The following is an 18,251-nucleotide window of genomic DNA, read 5'->3' on the forward strand; positions in this document are numbered from 1 at the left end:
ACTTCCAGGGATGGGGCAACCTGTGCCAGGGCCTCAGCACCCTCAGAGGGAACAATTTCTATTTCTCCCTGATGAAAATCTCTGGAATATTTTCTTCTCCCAGGCCCATCAATGGAGGTGACGATTGTGCCGGGGTGAATTTTGAGTTCCAGCTGTGCAGCACCGAGGAGTGTCCGAAGCACTTGGAGGACTTCAGGGCACAGCAGTGCCAGCAGCGCAATTCCCACTTCGAGTTCCAGGGCAGCCGACACCACTGGCTGCCCTACGAGCACCCCGACCGTGCGTCCTGCTCTGGGCCTTTAGTGACTCTTGAAAGGGTTTGAAGCCATTCCCCTTGGCCTGGATATCTCAGTGGCAGGCCCAGAACTCCCAGAAAAGCAAATGAGTTGGTTCCTCCCCATCCGTCTGTCTGTTATGTCTGAAAATCAGTAGTTTTGCCTTAAATCCAGACTTTAATACCCAAATTCCCTGCTCTGACTCAAGTTTTTGCATTTTAGCCCCAAACAATCCATTTCTCTCTTATTTATCCCTAAAATTGGCAGTTTTGACCCTAAATCAACACATTATGTGTAAAAAATAGCAAACTTGCCCTAAATCCCCGGTTTTGACCTGCATTTTCCCTACTCTGACCCAAATTTGCCTTTTTTACTGCCAAACCCCAATTTTCCCCCCAGACATGCCCTTTTATCCTTAAAGTTGACATTTTTGCTCCGAAGTTGCAGAATTGTGTCTCAAAATCACAAGTCTTGCCCTAAAATACCCCATTTCCCCCCAGGCCCCCAGTTTAGCCCTAAAATTTGCCTTTATTACTTCAAATTGCTTGTTTATCCCTAAAATGGATACTTCTTACCCCAAATGGCCACATTGTGTCTCAAAACCACCAGTTTTGCCCTAAATCCCCATGTTTCTGCCCAAATTTCCCAATTTTCCCCCAAAATGCCCATTTTCCCCAGAAGATTCCCCACAATGCATGCGTTCCTTCCCAAACCACCCCATTCCCCTGCTCTGCCGCCATGCTCACCCCCAAACCTGCCTGTCCCTTCTCACTCCTCGCTCCATCGGTGGGACAGCTGTTGGGAACACATCCGGATCACTGTCCTCCCTGCAGCCCTTTGTTTTCCCTGGCTCCACAGCTCCCAAGAGATGTCACCTGTACTGCCAGTCCCGAGAAACGGGGGATGTGGCTCACATGAAGCAGCCAGTGCACGACGGGACTCGCTGCTCCTACAGGGATCCCTACAGCATCTGTGTCCGTGGGGAATGCGTGGTGAGTGGCACCTGCTCTGGGGACACTCTGGGGACAGCTCACGGGCAGAGAGAGGCTTTGCAGATGTCTCTGAATTCCCTATTTGCAGCATTGTGTTCCTGTGATTCCCTGAGATGTAAATTAAATTAGAGACCAGCACAGACCTGTTCCAGGGAAATGCTCTGCTTGTCTTCCCCTCATTGTGCCTTATCATAGAATCCCAGACCTGGTTTTGGCTGAAAGGGAACCTAAAGACCATCAGTTCCACCCCACTGCCATTTCCTTCCACTAGCCCTGGTTGACCCAAGCCCCATCCAACCTGGCCTTGATCACTTCCAGGGCTGGGGCAGCCACAGCTTCCCTGAGACACCTGTGCCGGGGCCTCAGCACTGTTACAGGAAAGAATTCCCTCCTAATATCCAGTCTTGCTCTTTTTTTCTGCAGAAAGTGGGCTGTGACAAGGAGATTGGCTCCAGCAAAACTGAGGACCAGTGCGGGGTGTGTGGCGGGGACAACTCCCACTGCCGGACCGTGAAGGGGACTTACACCCGCACTCCCAAAAAGCTCGGTAGGAGTAACAGCTGCCTGCAGCTGGCTGGGGCTCCTGCTGCCTCTGGGGTTTGTGGGACACTCACACACGTGAGATAATGCCATAATCATTGAAACCTTGGGAATAATGGGTGTAACACCATCCCATGAGGCCTATCTCTGAGCCTGTTCAGGATAAGCTGCTGTCCATCAGCCCCTGATTGTGGATGGATATGGAAGTGATGGAGGTATTCAGGGAATGCTGATTTTCCCTAGCCTGGGTAACCTGGTCATTAAGAACGCTAATAGACCTCTTTCTACAGGGAAACATGCAGCAAGAGGTGCTCAAAAAGAATTCGAGGTTCTAGAAAACAGTTTCTGCAAGTACCCAACTCAAAATCCTGCCTGGATTGTCTGACTTCCATGGACTGGTTGTCTTGCCCAGAGTGTCCAAATCTGTTGTAAATGCATTTGTCTATTATGTAATTTACATCTTTTGCTTGTAAAGAGCATCTGGGTGACACCCAGTCAGTGGAATGGCCAGACTCAGCTCTCAGGACACTAAATCCAGGTGTTCTGTTTAAGGGAAGACCAGAGGAGCCCTTCCCTTACCCAGAGGAGCTCACAGTGTTTCCCTTTCTGGGACAAAGGAGGCTCAAAGCGTTCTGAGTAAGTGCAAGGCTTGTCAGGAGAGAGGCATCCCTGGGAATGGCAGTTCCTATCTTCCTGTAGACACAGACAGGTAATGCCAAAGCAGGCAGAATCGTGATGTTCCCTGTGCTCTAAAGGCAATGGGGAAAAGATTGGAAATGCTGTTGGGCACAGGCACTGCTCAGCCAGACCTGTGATCTTCCCTATTCCCAGCTCTTCTGTTCCTTCACTTGGATTTTCTCAGGAGCAGGACAGACTGCCAGTACATCCAGTAGTCCCAGAATCCAGTGATTTTGGTTAATTGAATCTGCAGTTGTTAAAAGAAAATAACAGGAATATGAAAATGCCATGCACTCAGAGAACTTAGGGGGCTCTTGATTAAATCTTGATCCCTAGAAGGGATTCTAGTCTTCCTAATGGCAGTGCTTCCTTAATTTTACACTAATTACCTGTGAATTGCACTGGTAAATAATTGAAATTGAAACTAAGAACATTTTTATTTGGGAACAGCTTTTAACTTTCACTGCAGACATGTCCATCTGAAAGGGCAGTCAGTAAGTTCCAGTCCAACAACCTGGCTGAGGACTGATTTGGGAAAGTAGTGAGAAAGACTTGTGCTTGTGCTGAGGAACACAGGAAACATCTCTGTGCCTGAATTGCCTGATAGATCCTGCTTGGAGCAGCATGGCCATAAATATTAAACTGATCCCATGTGGGAAGTGGCAAATCCCTCTGTAACTGGTGTCCCTTCTCTCCCTGGAGGAGAAGAGCCCGGGGAGGGCCTGCCCCACCCTGCTCATCCATGACTGCTGGATGCCCTCTCCTGCAAGCAGAGCTGGGCATGCCCTGCACTCCTGACCATGGCTGTTCCTTTCTCTTTCCCTTCCTGCTGCCTCCACTGACCCTGCACCTGCCAAAGGGTACCTTAAGATGTTTGATATCCCTCCCGGGGCTCGACATGTGTTTATCCAAGAAGATGAGGCCTCTCCTCACTTTCTTGGTAAGTGTTTTTCTGCTCAAGTTTGAGAAGCACAGGGGACTCAGGCGAGAGAATCTGAGGGATGAGAGAATCCAGTGAAGGGGTTGGGTAAATGTGGGCTTTCCAAATTGCATGGTCAGGGCTTAATCCTGCAGTCCTACGGCTCAGCAAACATCTGCTCGTTTGAATTCTCCAAAATGTTAAAGTGACCCCAGTTTGCATGTGTACTAACCAAGGATTGTGATGACTCACATGAATGTGGGAACTGCCAGGGTGAATCTAATTCAGTATCTTTTAATTATTCCTATGGTGCATTGCAAAAAGCTGTATGAAAGAACAATGGGTCTTGGAACTGAATGATCTTTTAGGTCCCTTCCAATCCAAAGCATTCTGTGATCCCAGCTCTTAATGCATTGGCTTCTAATTGAAGCATCATCATCATCATCATCACAATCCCCACTGTACCTGGCTGTTGAGGTGTGCTGTGGAAGCCCAAACCCAGGCAGTTTCACAAGGCTCCTATTCCTCAGCTCTTCACTTACAGATTTTAGCATTACTTACAGATTTTAGCATCTGGGACACCCTAACCTGTGTGCACAGGGCAAAGTAAAATGTGATGAAGATCTGTTGTTTTCATAATCTGATGGAAATACCCCTCCCCGTGCCACCCCGATTGCTGCCAGTGCGGGGGAGGCACGACAGGCTCTGCTCTCACTCCTCCCAGCAATCAAGAACCAGGCTACAGGACACTATATCCTGAATGGCAAAGGGGAGGAGGCCAGGTCCCGGTCCTTCATCGATCTGGGTGTGCAGTGGGAGTACAGCATCGAGGACAACACGGAAACGCTGCACACGGACGGGCCCCTGCATGATGCCGTGGTGGTGCTGGTGGGTGACGCGCTGAGCTCAGCCTGAGGGACCATCCAGAGCCAGACCTCGGTGCCTGTACTTAGCAGAGGAATCTGTACCAGTGCTGGGTTTATGTTTGCTTATTCCCAGATCATTCCTCGGGAGAACGACACCCGATCCAGCCTGACCTACAGGTACATCATCCACGAGGATTCGGTGCCAACCATCCACAGCAACAACGTGCTGCGGGAGGACACGGACACCTTCGAGTGGGCCTTGAAGAGCTGGTCCCAGTGCTCCAAGCCCTGCAGTGGAGGTAAGCCGGGGATGAGCACCTGTAACAAAACTGCCAAAAAAGGGAAGGGGAAGGGAATGATTTATATTACTGGCTTCCCTTTTTTAACACTGGTTTGTTATTTTAGGGCTCAGGCTTAAAATACCTGAAGTACGTGATTGTTCCCAGGTGTCACACTTGCAGCCTAGGAAAAAAAAGGCTTCTTTTGGTGTTTAAATTCAAACCCCAAAGCTACTTTGGATGCCCAAACTCAGGCATTGATGCTCCTGAGCATTTCCTGTACTCATGGTCTGTCCATGGCTCTTAAGCAAATAATAGGGAATGCAAATTCCAAAATACCTGTCCTGTAAACCCATTTACTAGGCCAGAAAACCCTATTTAAGCCAAACATTCTAACAAGGACCCGATTCTCCCAATTCCCCTGATGTGTTTCCCAGGGTTCCAGTACACCAAGTACGGGTGCCGCAGGAAGAGCGACAACAAGATGGTTCATCGAAGCTTCTGCGAAGGCAGCAAAAAGCCAAAGCCCATCCGTAGGATGTGCAACCTGCAGGAGTGCACAGAGCCCCTGTGAGTGTGAGAGCAGGGATTGCTCCTTCAGACAGGGGTAGCCCCAGCCAGATGAGGTGGGATGAATCTGAGGGCATGCTGACAGCTTGCCAGTCTGCAGTTCCTGAATGTGGAGGGGAGTTTGTACCTGTGTAAGCATGGGTACTAATCTGATTGGCTGGTTGTGGTATATATATTTATTTATATTTATAGTATTTATTTATATTTATTATTTATATTTATATATGTATTTTTATATATAAAATCATGGGGTTGGGAGGCACCTTAAAGCTCATCTCTTTCCAGCCCCTTGCCATGGGGGAAGGAATTTTTCCACTAGATGAGCTGGCTCCAGGGATGAGGCAGCCACAGCAGGACAAGAAGGTTAACAGTTGAAGGTGTCTGACTCCATTTCCCTTCCCAGCTGGGCAGCAGATGAGTGGGAGCACTGCACCAAGACGTGTGGGAATTCTGGCTACCAGCTCCGCACAGTGCGCTGCCTCCAGCCCCTTGCGGACGGCACCAACCGCTCAGTCCCTGCCAAGTTCTGCAGCGGGGATCGCCCCGAGAGCCGGCGCTCCTGCAACCGGGCACCCTGCCCCGCGCCATGGAAAGCCGGGCCCTGGTCCCAGGTGGGCAGCACTGGCCTGTCCCAGAAGCCGTGGCTGGCACATGGGAACTTGTGCCGAGTGCTGTGCCACAGGATGCCCTGAGCTGTGTCCTCTGTGTCCGGCAGTGCTCGGTGACGTGCGGGGAGGGGACGGAGAGCCGGCAGGTGCTGTGCCGCGCCGGGGACCGCTGTGAGGGGGAACGGCCAGAATCCGTGAGGGCTTGCAAACTCTCTCCCTGTGATGGTAAGAGAACGCTGCAATGGCTGCTGGGGGGGCATGATTCCTCCCTGGGGAGCACCGTGCTGGCAGAGGGGTCACACACAGAGGGCAGCTTTTTCTCCCGTGTTCAGTCCAGCAGTCTCAGGATGTCACAGCTCCGCACACTGGGGTCTGTCCTGTACATGTGCTCACACAAGGTTTAACCATATTGGCCCAAGTCGTGTTGGCACAGACTGGGGCCAGAGGTGAAGGTCAATTCAAAACAAACCCTGCTTGACCTCTAAATCCCAGGTAAGTTCTGCAAGCTGCCAAGTGAGGGAATAAAAATACACAAATGTGGAACCAAGAGCATTAATGAGGTTCCTGGGAATCTGTTACATTATTTTCACAGAATTTTTAACAGATTTTGAAGCTTTTTATGACAACAATGGATTTCTTCCTTTGGATTATTCATTCTGTAGGACTTGGGGTTTATTGGGGTTTTAACTCCCTCGTGGTGGCCCTGACATTGCTCAGGAGCTGGTAGGAAAAGCAGTCAATCTGCTGGAACTGGAGAAGCATAACCCCAAATCTCCACACTGTGGGTGGAGTCGTGGAATCTGAACCAGCACAAATGGATGCTCCAAAATGATCCATGAGAGGACAGGACCAAATGAGGGTCACTGTCACTATGGTGAGGCAAAAGGAATTGTACCTCTAGCCCAGAATTCCACACTGAGACTGGGATAGCCTCACAGTGCCTCATGGAGCATGGGTATTCCCAGGCAGAGCTGCTGCTTTTACCCCAGGAACCAGCAAGGGTTCTGAGGAAGCTCAGCAGGATCAGGACAAGGACATGTCTATATTCCATAGGATTTGCTATTTATAACCCTCATCCCCCAGCCCCAGTGGTGACCATGTCAGGTATTTTACTGAGTTCCTTGGAATTGAGCTGATTCTCACCCACTCTGAGCTCAGGCTCCAGTGGATATTTTAAAGCTGGAGAAGGCGGTGGCTGGATGTGCTTCCAGCCCATGGTGAGGCAGCCCCTGTGCCCAGGTGAGGACATCTTTCCCTGCAGAAAGCTGATTTTGGTTCAAACCTTCCAGAAGATCCTCTGGAAGTTCTTTTTCCTGAGCAAAGGGATGCAAATCCCTGCCTTGGGGGCACCTCAGGTGTGACCCACTGTTACAGCTTTCCATCGGTTCTACAGATCCATTTGCTTCCTGAAAAACATCAAACCTAATCTGAACAAAACTTCATCTTACTCTAGTTTATTTTAAGGCATCTCTGAGGGCTATTGCTTGGGATTTGATTTCTGTGAAGGAAGCTTGCCTTGGCTTTAATGCTGCTGATGGATGATGTCCTCTCAGGCTGGAAGGGAAGGCATTTGGGGTGGGTAGGACATAGCCAGTGTGTGGGGGAGCTCTGGGAGGTTGGCACTGGGAATTGCTGTCTGTGCTCCTCTAAAAATGCCACGTGCCAATGTTTCCCAAGTGCCCATCAGTGGGTTCCCATCCCTGGGACATGTGTTTTACAGATGAGCCCTGCCTGGGAGACAAGTCCATCTTCTGCCAGATGGAAGTGCTGGCCCGATACTGCTCCATCCCTGGCTACCACAAGCTGTGCTGCGAGTCGTGCAGCCGGCGAAGCAGCAGCTTCCCAGCACTCGGCGGGGCTGGCAGCGAGGGGGATGCAGCCCTCCTGGATCCAGGCAGCCTGCCCAGGGCCCCAACAGTGCCCACGCCCGCGGTGCCCGCCCGGGCGCACCTCCTGCCCGGGAGCAGCTCTCCAAGCCGGCTGCCTTGGGAAGCACAGCAGGCTGAGCGGCGCACCCCCCCATCCAGCCCCGAGCCCCGAGGTGCCGGCGTTCCGCACTGGAGAGCTCCCGTGCCCAGCAAGACTTCCCAGCCACTGGCTCTCCTGCACCAGTCCCCTGCCAACAGCAGCAGCCTCAGCTCCGGTAGTGCCCCGGTGCCGGCCGCGGCTCTGCCTCTGGTGCCAGCGGGGGCTCCTGTGCCAGCCAGGACCTCCGGGAAGGGCGAGGGGCGCACAGGTAAGCGATGGCCTCCGAGGGCCGCCCCTGTGGAACGATGAGCAGGAAGTCCTGTGCAGGACAGCCATGGAAAGGGGTTGCTTGGCACTCAGTGTGCGACTCCCTGACCTCTGGACTCTGCGGAGCGTGCTGCGTGCCCCGGGCAGGGCACGGGTCGTCCCCTGTAAATACAAAGGACAAGAAGTGCTGGTTCACTTTCTGGTGCTCCCAGCCTCCTCCCACCCCTCCTTCCCTGGCTGGCTGGGACACGCAGAGGAAGCACTAAAGGAACCTTCCTGGCAGTGAGTGGGAGTTGCTGAGGGCTCCGTCCAGCTCTGGGCACAGAAGTTAGCCCTAACCTCAGCAGCCCTGTGGTTCTGAGCTCTGAACACCCCCATGGTAGGAAATGCCTCACTGCAGGCAGGACCAGGCATGGACACTCAATGAGACACCTGCCACAGACCGAATGAACCCTCAGGACTCGTGTCTCCCTGGAAACAGACGTTCGTTGCATGAGCACCACTGCAGCTGTTGGGTAAATGCAGGAAAGCAGCATTATTGTAAGAGTTGTGTGCTGTCCCACAACTGTTTTCCTGTATTGTTCCAGTGCCAGCTGCCGGCCATCAAGTTCTGCCCTATAAGCATTCCAAAGGCTGGTGTTGAAAGCAGTTTCAAGGTGGATTTTGAGGTGTGAGAGATAGTTATATTTCCAGCGTGGATCAGCTCCAGACCTCCCTGCCCACAGCGCATCCGACTGCAATAATTAATTTATGTCCACCCCCACCTTGTCCCAGTCCAGCTGGCTGCGCTCTCCTCGGCACGGCGCTGTAAAGTACTTGTCTATAGGAGTGAGAACTGCAGATATTTATTAAAAGTGGGTTTCTTGACATTGTTTTGTGTACTAAATATATATGCTGGGGGCAGGTGACTCTTCCTTTTGCCAAGATCAAATCTGGAGATGGAATTAGATGCTGTGTCATATGCATATTGAAGCTGCTCAACTGCTGTGGAGAAATTGTTGATCTTATTCTTTAAAAAAAGTTTTTTTATCACAGGTCTCTCTTGTTTCTCAGTGGCCATCAAAGTTTCATGTGCAATTGCTGCTTCCCTGGAAGAAGTGCCCAGGATGGAGCCATTTAATGCTGTGAGGGGATCAGGGCCCCAAAGATACAATTCTGGCAACATCCTGGCAGCCCTGTGGGGTGCCTCGGGGGAAATAAGGGTGGCACTGGCCATCAGCAGAGGCTTCAGACGTGACAATAAAAGAAACCTTGGGCATCCCGAGGCTTTCCCTGCTTTCACTCACGTGGCAGCGTCTGGTTTTGGCATTTTTGTTCCCTCTTCTTTTAGCCATTTCTATCCCAGGTAGGACCTTCCCCGAATGGAAATAAAGATTAAATATTTTGACGGGATTTTGAAAAACAGAAGTTTTGCCATTGGAGAGTGCGATGTGCGGGAAAATTGAGGGAGAGGAAGGAGGGGATCAGATCTTGCCTGGCAGCTGTCAGATGAGCCGCACCTTATTGGTGGCAGGGAAAAAGCCGCTGTTTGAAACCCCCTAAGCCCCCAAGGCACGAAGGGCAGGAAATGCTGAAGGCAGAGCTGGGAGCGCACGGTCAGTGCCACCTCCTAGGCCAGGGGCACTCGTGGAGCCGCCCGAGGACGGGCACGTGGAGGAACACACAGGCGGCCGCTCTGGCTTCCAGAACACCGGGGGCACCCGCAAAACACCGCTGCTGCCGCCGTTCTCCCGGCAGAGCCCCGGCAGAGCCCCGGCTCCCCGCGAGCGGGCTCGGGGCACCGTGCCCGGATCCCCGGTGGGGGCGCCGCGCTCGCACCGCGCTCCGTGTCCGCCAGAGGGCGCCCTGCGGGGCCCCGGGCCCGATCCAGATCCCGATGCCGCCTCAATCCTCCCGACGAGGGAGAGGCGGCACAGCCCGGGACCCCTCGGCAGACCCCGGCAGGACCCGAACGCCCCATCCCGGCTCCGGCTGTGGGCTCCATCGCCCGCTTACGGTCAACCTCGTCCCGGCATCGTAGCAGGAGCGGGCATCGAGTCCAGGCTGGGCTTTGCCCAGTCCTCAGCCCACTCTCAAGCCCAGTCCGGCCGAGAGCCGCAACCCTCCCGCCGGGGCAGAGGCAGCCCCGCCCCGCGAGCGGGCACCGGCAGGACTCGGTCTCACAGCCCCGTCCCCAGTCGCGGCCCCGCCGCAGCGCTCCGGGCTCCGAGCGGTCCCCGCTACACGGGGCCGGGGCTCACACAGCGCCGAGCGAGGGTCCCGGGACAGCGGTACGGGGGGGCGGGGCCACAGAGTGCGGGCACGGGATGCTCCAGCGGGACCGCGACGGCGGCCGGAGGTCCGGATGCCGAGCACTGCTGGGGTCTGCCGAGGTCCCGGGCGGTGCTGCCTCTCCTCCGTCGGGAGGATGGAGGCGGCAGCGGGCCCGGGATCGGTTTCGGGCCCGGGATGGCCGCGGGCACGGGGCGCTGCCGGGTGCGGGATCGCGGCCGTTCCCCGGTGCGGACGAGGCGCGGCCGTGTGGGGCCGGGACCCCACAGGGCGCCTTCTGGCGGACACGGAGCGCGGTGCGAGCACGGCGCCTCCGCGTGGCCGCGGGACAGCGGTGCGGGGGGCGGGGCCGGCACAGGTGTGAGGGGCGATGCCACGGAGTTCGAGGCGGTGCCAGAGAGCGCGTGCGTAGCTCGGGACAGCAGAGCGCGTGCGCCGGTGCGCGGGTCTCCAGAGCGACTGCGCGGAGCGGGGCCGAGGGCATTTAAATTCCGGAAACCGCCTCAGACGCCATTTTGACCCCAGCGCGGAAAATGCTGGATGCGGCTGCTATGGGTTCCCCAGGCGGAGCCCAAGTGAGGTCCTCTCTGTCCCTCTTTTCTCCTCCTCCTCCTACCTCTTACCGCTTTCCTTCCTAGTTCCCCATTCCCTCCTCTCCCTCCCCCTCTATGCACCTCGACCCCCTACTCCTTGCCTTGCCTTGCTTTTCTCCTCCCTTCGTCCTATCCTGTCCCCTTTCCCTTCCCCTCTTCTGTCCCCTTTCCTTATCCCCCTGTCTCTCTCCCTTATCCCCCTATCTCTCCCTTGTCCCTCTCTCTCTCCCGTGTCCCCCCGTCTGTCTCTGTCCCTGTGTGTGTCCCCGCAGCCGCGATGTTCAGGGTGCCGCACAATAAAGCCCCGAGGTCCGGAGCCGGCGCCCCTGTCTTGGTTCAAAAGTGTCGGGGCCCGCTCTGGGGCGGTCCCCCCTTGCAGATGCCAACACGGCCCCACACTGCCCGCCCTGGGCTGTCCCCACATCACACCAGGGTCAGGGCGGGCCCTCCTCAGGAGGGGTCCCAGGCCGGGAGGGGTCCCGCATGGGCCCCCTCGTTAGGAGGGGGGTCCTGGGGAGGGTGGAGACCCTGACCTGAGCGTGGGATGTCCACTCGTGTCCTGCTGTCCTGGCTGGATGTTAAGGACACCAAAGGCCACAGGCAGAGTCTCTGCGGACTGAGCTTCCTGTTCAAGTCATCCCACACTAATTCAAGGAAAGATTTTAAGGAAAATAAACTAAATTATGAAATAAATTTTAAAATACTCAAATGACCTCAAGTAACCCCTGTGACCTCAAGTAACTTCAATTGTGACCTCTCATGACCCCTATGACCTGGAGTAACCCCGATTGTGACCTCAAAATGACCCTGAGCAGGGTCTCAAATGACCTGAAGTAACCCCTGGAGAAACAAAAAAATTCTCAAAGGACCTCAAGTAACCTCTGTGTCCTCAAATGACCCCTATGACCTGGAGTAACCTCAATTGTGACCTCTTGTGACCCCTGTGACCTAAAATAACCCCGAGTAGGGACTTAAATGACTTTCAGTATCCTGTACTGGTTTGAAATTAATCCAAAATGTCCACTAGACTCAGGCACTGGCCCTGTAGGGTTGAACAGGCCTTGGTACCCACCCCTTGGCTCCCCAGTTCCCAAATAATCTCATGGGAATGGAAATCAGAGACACGTGGAGACCCCTTATTTGGGGTTTTATTTTGTTTTAATTAAGGGGGAAAAAAGAAAAAAAAAAGCACTTTGGCCTTGTTGAGATGTTGTACAGCAAGTTTATGTTATGATGAAGAATTGTTGATGGTGCAGAGTTGCTGTGGTGATTGGTACTTGTTCTTCTTCAATTCTCAGCAGAACCACAGCAAAGTGCTCACCTGAGAGACCAGGCAGGGTATTCAGTGTTCTGTCTTCTGTCTGTACAGCAGCAATCCCAAAAGCCCAACACTGTCCTTTGGGTCTTAGAAATACTCACTTCTGAGCTGGTCTGTGCTGAAGATTCAGAGCCTCTGGGCCAGCCACCACGGGGTGTTTGTGCCACTTGTTCCCAGTGCTGGGATCCTCCTGTGACGCCAAAAAGGGAAATGGATTCCACTCCCACACACCCTGGTGGCATCAGGGTGCACTGAGTGCCAGTGTGCACCAAAGCTGTCCCTCTGTGTGGGTCAGATGTGCCAGGCCATGGACCCACACAGTGTAGTAGATCCAATTCTCCTTCTCCTCCACCTGGCTAGCAGCAGGGCCCCTCTAATCCTGGTCAAGGTACAGCTGGTCTCCTGCTGTAAATGTGTTCCTGAGAACAACTGCTTCTTCATGAGAACCAGTCATGTTATCATTCCTATTCCAACAGGAGTTCAGTCCACAAGAGACCAGAGCAATAATGACTCTAGATGAGCCTCTTGTGGTGGGTGTTCCTCTTCTCAGTTCAGGTACCCAGGCTGCTAAGGAGGAGGGAGGTTCTCCATCCCATGTTCCTGAAAGAAAAAACAGCTATTACCTTGTGGAGTGTATCCTCTCTGCCTGGCTGGGGGACATCTGGTCCTAATGCAGAGACTTAGTGCTTCTGCTGAGATGTGGTAAATCCCTTCCTGAAGCTCCTTTCTCAGTTTCTGATAGCCCTCTTTCATTTTCTCTTCCAAGCACCAGATGTGCTTTGCTTTTGGTTTCTCTTCCATGTGTAGCAGGCTGTGCAGATGTGGTGCCTGTTCCTTTGCTCTTGGTTCCTTTTCCCTCCATGGCAGGCTGTGCAGACGTGGTACTTGCTGACTCTGTCCTTCCATCCTCCTCCTCCTCCTCAAGATGCCACTGTACCACACGGAGCACTTCTCTGTCTCTAAGCATGCTGTAGAGGGTGCAGAGGGTGCAAGCTACAGAGAGAAGACAAAGCAGAACTAACACCAAGAGATGATGCCATCTTTGACACCCAGAGGGAGCTCGAGATTTTCAAAAACTGCTCTGTCAAGTCTGAATGTCAGTGGCTGGCTGTGATTGTTGAGGAGGATGAAGATGCAGCAGCCCAGACTAGGACAAGTGAACAAAAGTGAATTTCTATTCCAAGTTATGTTCACTTCCCCAGAGGTTATCAGGCAATAGACACAATAAACCAACAAAGCAATTTTCATACCATTCCCTGAGCTCAGCAGGAGCACTGCAGCAAACAGGCAGCTCCCCATGTGTGGAAACAGACAGAGAGCAAGGTGTAAGAGCCATGTAAGCATGGTGAGCACCATGCTTCCATGGTGCTCATGGTGAACAGGAGGTTTCTGTAACACAAAATTGTCATTCTGACTTCTCTCAGGACTGGCTCAATATAGGGTGCCAAAATATGTATACCAGTTTGAAAGCAAACCAGTGGGAGATCTCAAGTCAGAACAACAATTTAATAGGAGAAATAAAAAAGGCAGAAAGCACCAGCTTAAAGTGACAGAGTCAGAATACAACCTGGCACCCCAGTGGCTCTCTGGGAGGGATGGATGTGGTTCTGTCACAGCACTGATCCTGCAGAAGGGCCTGGTCCTCCTCTGAGAGTCCCCTGGTGATCCTGGACCTCTTCTCCTCTGGGAACTCTGCAGGCAAAGGGCTCATGGTGCTCCAAGTCTTGGCTTACATGCAGGTGGGACTGCTTGGCTCCTCCCCCTGGGCAGAGCGTCTCACAACGGGGTGATGTCACTTAGGAGTCATCCAGAGAGATTTTGGGGGCCACCTGCACAGAAATATCCCTTGGAGAGACTTACTGGAGATGAGCCATGGAAGAGAGAAAAAACACTGTCCCAGCTCTTTTAACAGCTTATGGAGATGGGGACAGCATGCATACTTTCAGTTTCATTTTTTATTCTAACCTAAGACATAACCCCACCCAGGGACTGCAATGACACCAAGAACCCCCAAATGACCTCAAGAAATCCCTGTGACCTCAAGCAGCCCCTGGGGTTCGGCACCCCTCAGCTCCTGGGGAGAAGCAGCCCATCAGAACCAGGCTGGCAGGGGCAGGGGTGGTCGCAGGCTCTCCCACAGCTTTCCCTCCCTGCCTGGTCTCTCCATCCATCTGTTCTTCCCAAGGAGTTGGCGCTTCAGCAGCAGGATCTGAGCAAGCCAGAGAACTCACCTGGCTCATGGCAGCCCTTCAGTTCTGCTGCACACAGTCAGTACAGGCTCTTAAACTGGGTTCAAAAAACCCAAAAGGGATTTCTGGTTGGGTTGGTTTGATCTTAAGGACTATTCTGTTAGTTCTTTTAATTTTATTTGTAGTCTCAGTTGCTGTGTCCATTATTTGGAAGTTAGTTAAGAGACTTTTTGTTAAGCCGGCATCCTCCCCAAACGTTAATCAAGTGATGGCCTTAGAGGATGGACAGTCGGCTGAGCTACAAGATGCTGAAGAACAGTGGGCGTCAGTCCTGATGAGCCACCCCTGGTTTAGGGACCTCCATGCCGACTTGGAACTTGACAATCAAGAACAGTTTGAATCCTTTTAGGCCTTCATTTTTTTTTCTTTTTTAAAACAAAAAAGGGGGAGATGTTGTATTGTGTTCTGTTGGACTGTTCTGTTCCCCCCTTTGTTCGATAATGGTTCTGCCCTGGTTCTCCCTCCCATCCCTGTTAATGTCTGTCACCCTAACTCCACCCCAGTTGGTATTGTATCCTTTGAAACTCCTCCCCAGTTTCCCCAGAAACCAATGTATCCCTTTCTCAACCCCTCCCCAGTGCCCTGCCAGTCACTCTCCATCCCCACCTTTATTGCTAGAAGTTTCTAGCTGGAGAGTTGGATGATTGGTCCAGGGACCGGGGCCCCTCCTCAGTATTGTCCTCATTGGTGTTTTCCCTTGGATCCCACTCCCCCACTGTGTCTCTATTGGTCCAAGGTCTGGCACCTCCCTTACCTCCTCCACCCTTTAAAAACTGCTGTAGTCCCCTCCTCCGTGTCTTCTCCTGCTGCTTCCCCTGGGAGTTATTAAACTCTGGATAAAACCCGCAGTTGGAGTCCGCCCTCTTATTCCGCTGGCCGTAGCTTCCATCCAGTCTCATCCTGCACAAGGCAGCGCTTACAGCCGCAAGCTGGGCGTTGGCCTTAGGCGCTGTCCTGAAGCCTGCTATCGGGACAAGTGCCCCCTGTGCTGCTAGCCGTGCTGGTCAGCTAGCCAGACGTCTTTCTCACAGCCGCACTGCTGCAGGGATGAATATTGTTCCACAGAGAAAAAGTGTAAAACAACTCAGTGCACACAAGACTGCTCATGTCTCATTCTTCCTGGCCTCTCCCAGCCCTGTACAACGTGTTTGAAGGGAATGGCAGCTGTGGATATGACACACACAGTGCTCATTCCCATCCACGCACACATTCACCAGTGCTTGGATCGAATACACCTGCTCATCTTCCCCACTTCACTAAAGAACATCTGAACGACTCTTCCCCCTTTGGCACAAAATTCACATCAGACAGAGAAGTTCCTGTGCCTGCCAGGAATACTTTTTGGCCCAGCAAGGGCTCCAGTGTGGGGAGCTCGGGTACAACAGCAGATCCTGACACCCTGAACAATCCATTTCTAATGGTCTTTTTTACAAATGGCACACTGACTCCTTCCCAGTCACTATCCTGGTGGCTGCCCCCTTCCCTTCGCTCTTGGGGCTCCCTGTCTTTTTCCCATTGGGGGGTGTAAAAACTGTGCCATTATCCTTGCCTGTACCCTTACCTTTTCCTCAGCCCTTCTTCCACACCTTTCATATACCTGACATCCCTTTCTAACCAATTCCAGCCCCCTCTCCATCTGCGCATGGGCTGTCACCCTCCCACAGCCACCAAATTCTTTGTAAAATCACTCATCTTCTCAAGGACTCCAAAAAAATCCCTTTGTTTACCAGGCCAGGCTTTGGTGACACATTATCTCTTACAGGGTACACAAAAAGGGGTCCCTGTGCCATACACCACAGCCTGTCCCTGTACCTCACACTGCACATCCAGTCTTTCCTGATCACACAGCCTCCCATTTCCATTTGCCTTAGCCATATTTCCCCACATTCATTCCCCTTTGACCAATCCTTTCCCAAACCAACACCATATTGCTCCCTCTGGGTGTGGATTGCCAAGATCCTTTCCTGGCACCTCTTATTGTCCCCTCTGGGCGTCCATGTGCTCAACTATCTCTGGGAGAATGTGCAAACATCCCATTTTCCTAAAGGCCCCTTCAGGGGTATTTTTGATCATCATCCCCACTGTCCAGACCCTATTTCTGACTTTGCTGCAATGTATCCTGCCATGTTTTATTCCCCAAGGTTGCACTTGTTGGGAAGGATGAAAGTTTGACAAGAAAGTTTCACAGATATGTGTGCTTGATTTTTGAATGTAGAATCTGAAGAAGTAATAGAAATGAAAGCAAATTTTGATATAGAAGAAAAGAGTTGCTGAGCCAGTCTTGCTGGCTAACCAAGGAGGCAAAGGGTGTGTTAGTTAGAAGGGGTTTTTATGGCTTAGAGCAAAGGATAAACCCACCTCAAACAAGAAGATGTTTTTACCAAGCAGAAAGATAGCACAGGCAAACAAGTCAGCAAATGTTGCAAGTAGGAAAAAAGTCTCAGAATTTTCCACTGCAAGAAAACTGAAAAACAACTTCTAGCTTAAACTGTAATGTACTAACTTTTAGTGATTGGAGAATAGTAACATGAATATGGTAATTATGGTAGTTATGATAGGCTATAGATAATAGTTAGGGTATAGATTGGTTCTACTGCATTAAGATGCTCAGCAAAGAAAAGTATATAATGCACTGTAACCAAAACCAAAGGGTCTCCAGGCCTGCCTGCAGCACAGCTGTAGGCACAGCTCTGTCACCCACAACCCTGGACTGCTGTAACCTCTTGGACACAATAAACTGGATTTTGGAGAGCTGCCTGGGGTCCTGCATCCCTCATTTCAGCTCTTAAAGCACTCATCAGTGATATTTGCCAAAATCCTTCCTGACTTTCCCTCAGTGCCCACTCTGGACATCCATGTGGTCCTTTCTGTGCACTCCCCCTGGCCCCCCATGTCCCCTCTCCTCTGTCCTGGGCAGTCTCAGGTGCCCCATGCACTCCAGGTGCCAGCCAGCACCCAAGGGAGCTGGGCACCCAAAACTGGGGGCACCAAACTGGGCCAGGCACCTCCAGCCCCTCCAGCCACATGCTGGACCTGGGCAGTAAAAGGATCCCAGACAAGCCTCCACTTGTTAGGAAATGCCACAGGTTTATACCAGAAAGGAAAGAGTCCTGCAACCTTAGTCCAGTAAAGGGAGAGGCCACTGGGGAACTTGCCCAAGGGGTTTTTTCTTTCTCCCTTCCTCTCTCTCTCTCCCTCCTTCTCCTGTTTTTTTTCTCTCATCCTCTCCCTCTCTCTCTCTTCTGTTTTTTTCTCTTTCTCTCTTCTCTTTCTCTCTTCTCTCTCTCCCTTCCTCTCTCCCTGTCCCATTTTTTTCTCTCTTTCTCTCCCTCTCTCCCAGGGCTGCCAAGATGTTGCCAGAATTGTATCTTTGGGGCCCCAATCCCCTCACAGCATTAAATGGCTCCATCCTGGGCACTTCTTCCAGGGAAGCAGCAAATGCTTTGATGGCCACTGAGAAACAAGAGAGACCTGTGATAAAAAAACTTTTTTTTAAGAATAAGATCAACAATTTCTCCACAGCAGTTGAGCAGCTTCAATATGCATATGACACAGCATCCAATTCCATCTCCAGATTTGATCTTGGCAAAAGGAAGAGTCACCTGCCCCCAGCATACATATTTAGTACACAAAATACTGTCAAGAAGATTATAAATAGCAAATCCTATGGAATATAGACATGTCCTTGTCCTGATCCTGCTGAGCTTCCTCAGAACCCTTGCTGGTTCCTGGGGTAAAAGCAGCAGCTCTGCCTGGGAATACCCATGCTCCATGAGGCACTGTGAGGCTATCCCAGTCTCAGTGTGGAATTCTGGGCTAGAGGTACAATTCCTTTTGCCTCACCATAGTGACAGTGACC

At 52.2% G+C, this 18,251-nt stretch overlaps 1 protein-coding gene across 4 annotated transcripts in view; it reads left to right on the forward strand.

Moving 5' to 3' along the window:
* The window catches only part of ADAMTS3 (ADAM metallopeptidase with thrombospondin type 1 motif 3), a 73,406-nt gene that overhangs the window by 50,374 nt on the left and 4,781 nt on the right, over window positions 1-18,251 (forward strand). For 2 of the 4 annotated variants that reach the window (XM_077176808.1, XM_054633050.2), the window contains 10 exons: window positions 104-279; window positions 1,134-1,267; window positions 1,691-1,814; window positions 3,345-3,425; window positions 4,129-4,292; window positions 4,404-4,569; window positions 4,986-5,118; window positions 5,522-5,729; window positions 5,834-5,951; window positions 7,447-9,246. In XM_077176808.1, the coding sequence (XP_077032923.1) occupies window positions 104-279; window positions 1,134-1,267; window positions 1,691-1,814; window positions 3,345-3,425; window positions 4,129-4,292; window positions 4,404-4,569; window positions 4,986-5,118; window positions 5,522-5,729; window positions 5,834-5,951; window positions 7,447-8,003 (1,861 nt within the window). In that variant the 3' untranslated portion in view covers window positions 8,004-9,246. Of the gene's footprint in view, window positions 1-103; window positions 280-1,133; window positions 1,268-1,690; window positions 1,815-3,344; window positions 3,426-4,128; window positions 4,293-4,403; window positions 4,570-4,985; window positions 5,119-5,521; window positions 5,730-5,833; window positions 5,952-6,058; window positions 7,399-7,446; window positions 9,247-18,251 lie in introns of those variants that run through there. The other 2 variants (XM_077176809.1, XM_077176810.1) reach the window with 2 other exon arrangements.

The sequence above is a fragment of the Agelaius phoeniceus genome, chromosome 4 (assembly GCF_051311805.1).
Source record: "Agelaius phoeniceus isolate bAgePho1 chromosome 4, bAgePho1.hap1, whole genome shotgun sequence".
Taxonomy (NCBI): domain Eukaryota; kingdom Metazoa; phylum Chordata; class Aves; order Passeriformes; family Icteridae; genus Agelaius; species Agelaius phoeniceus.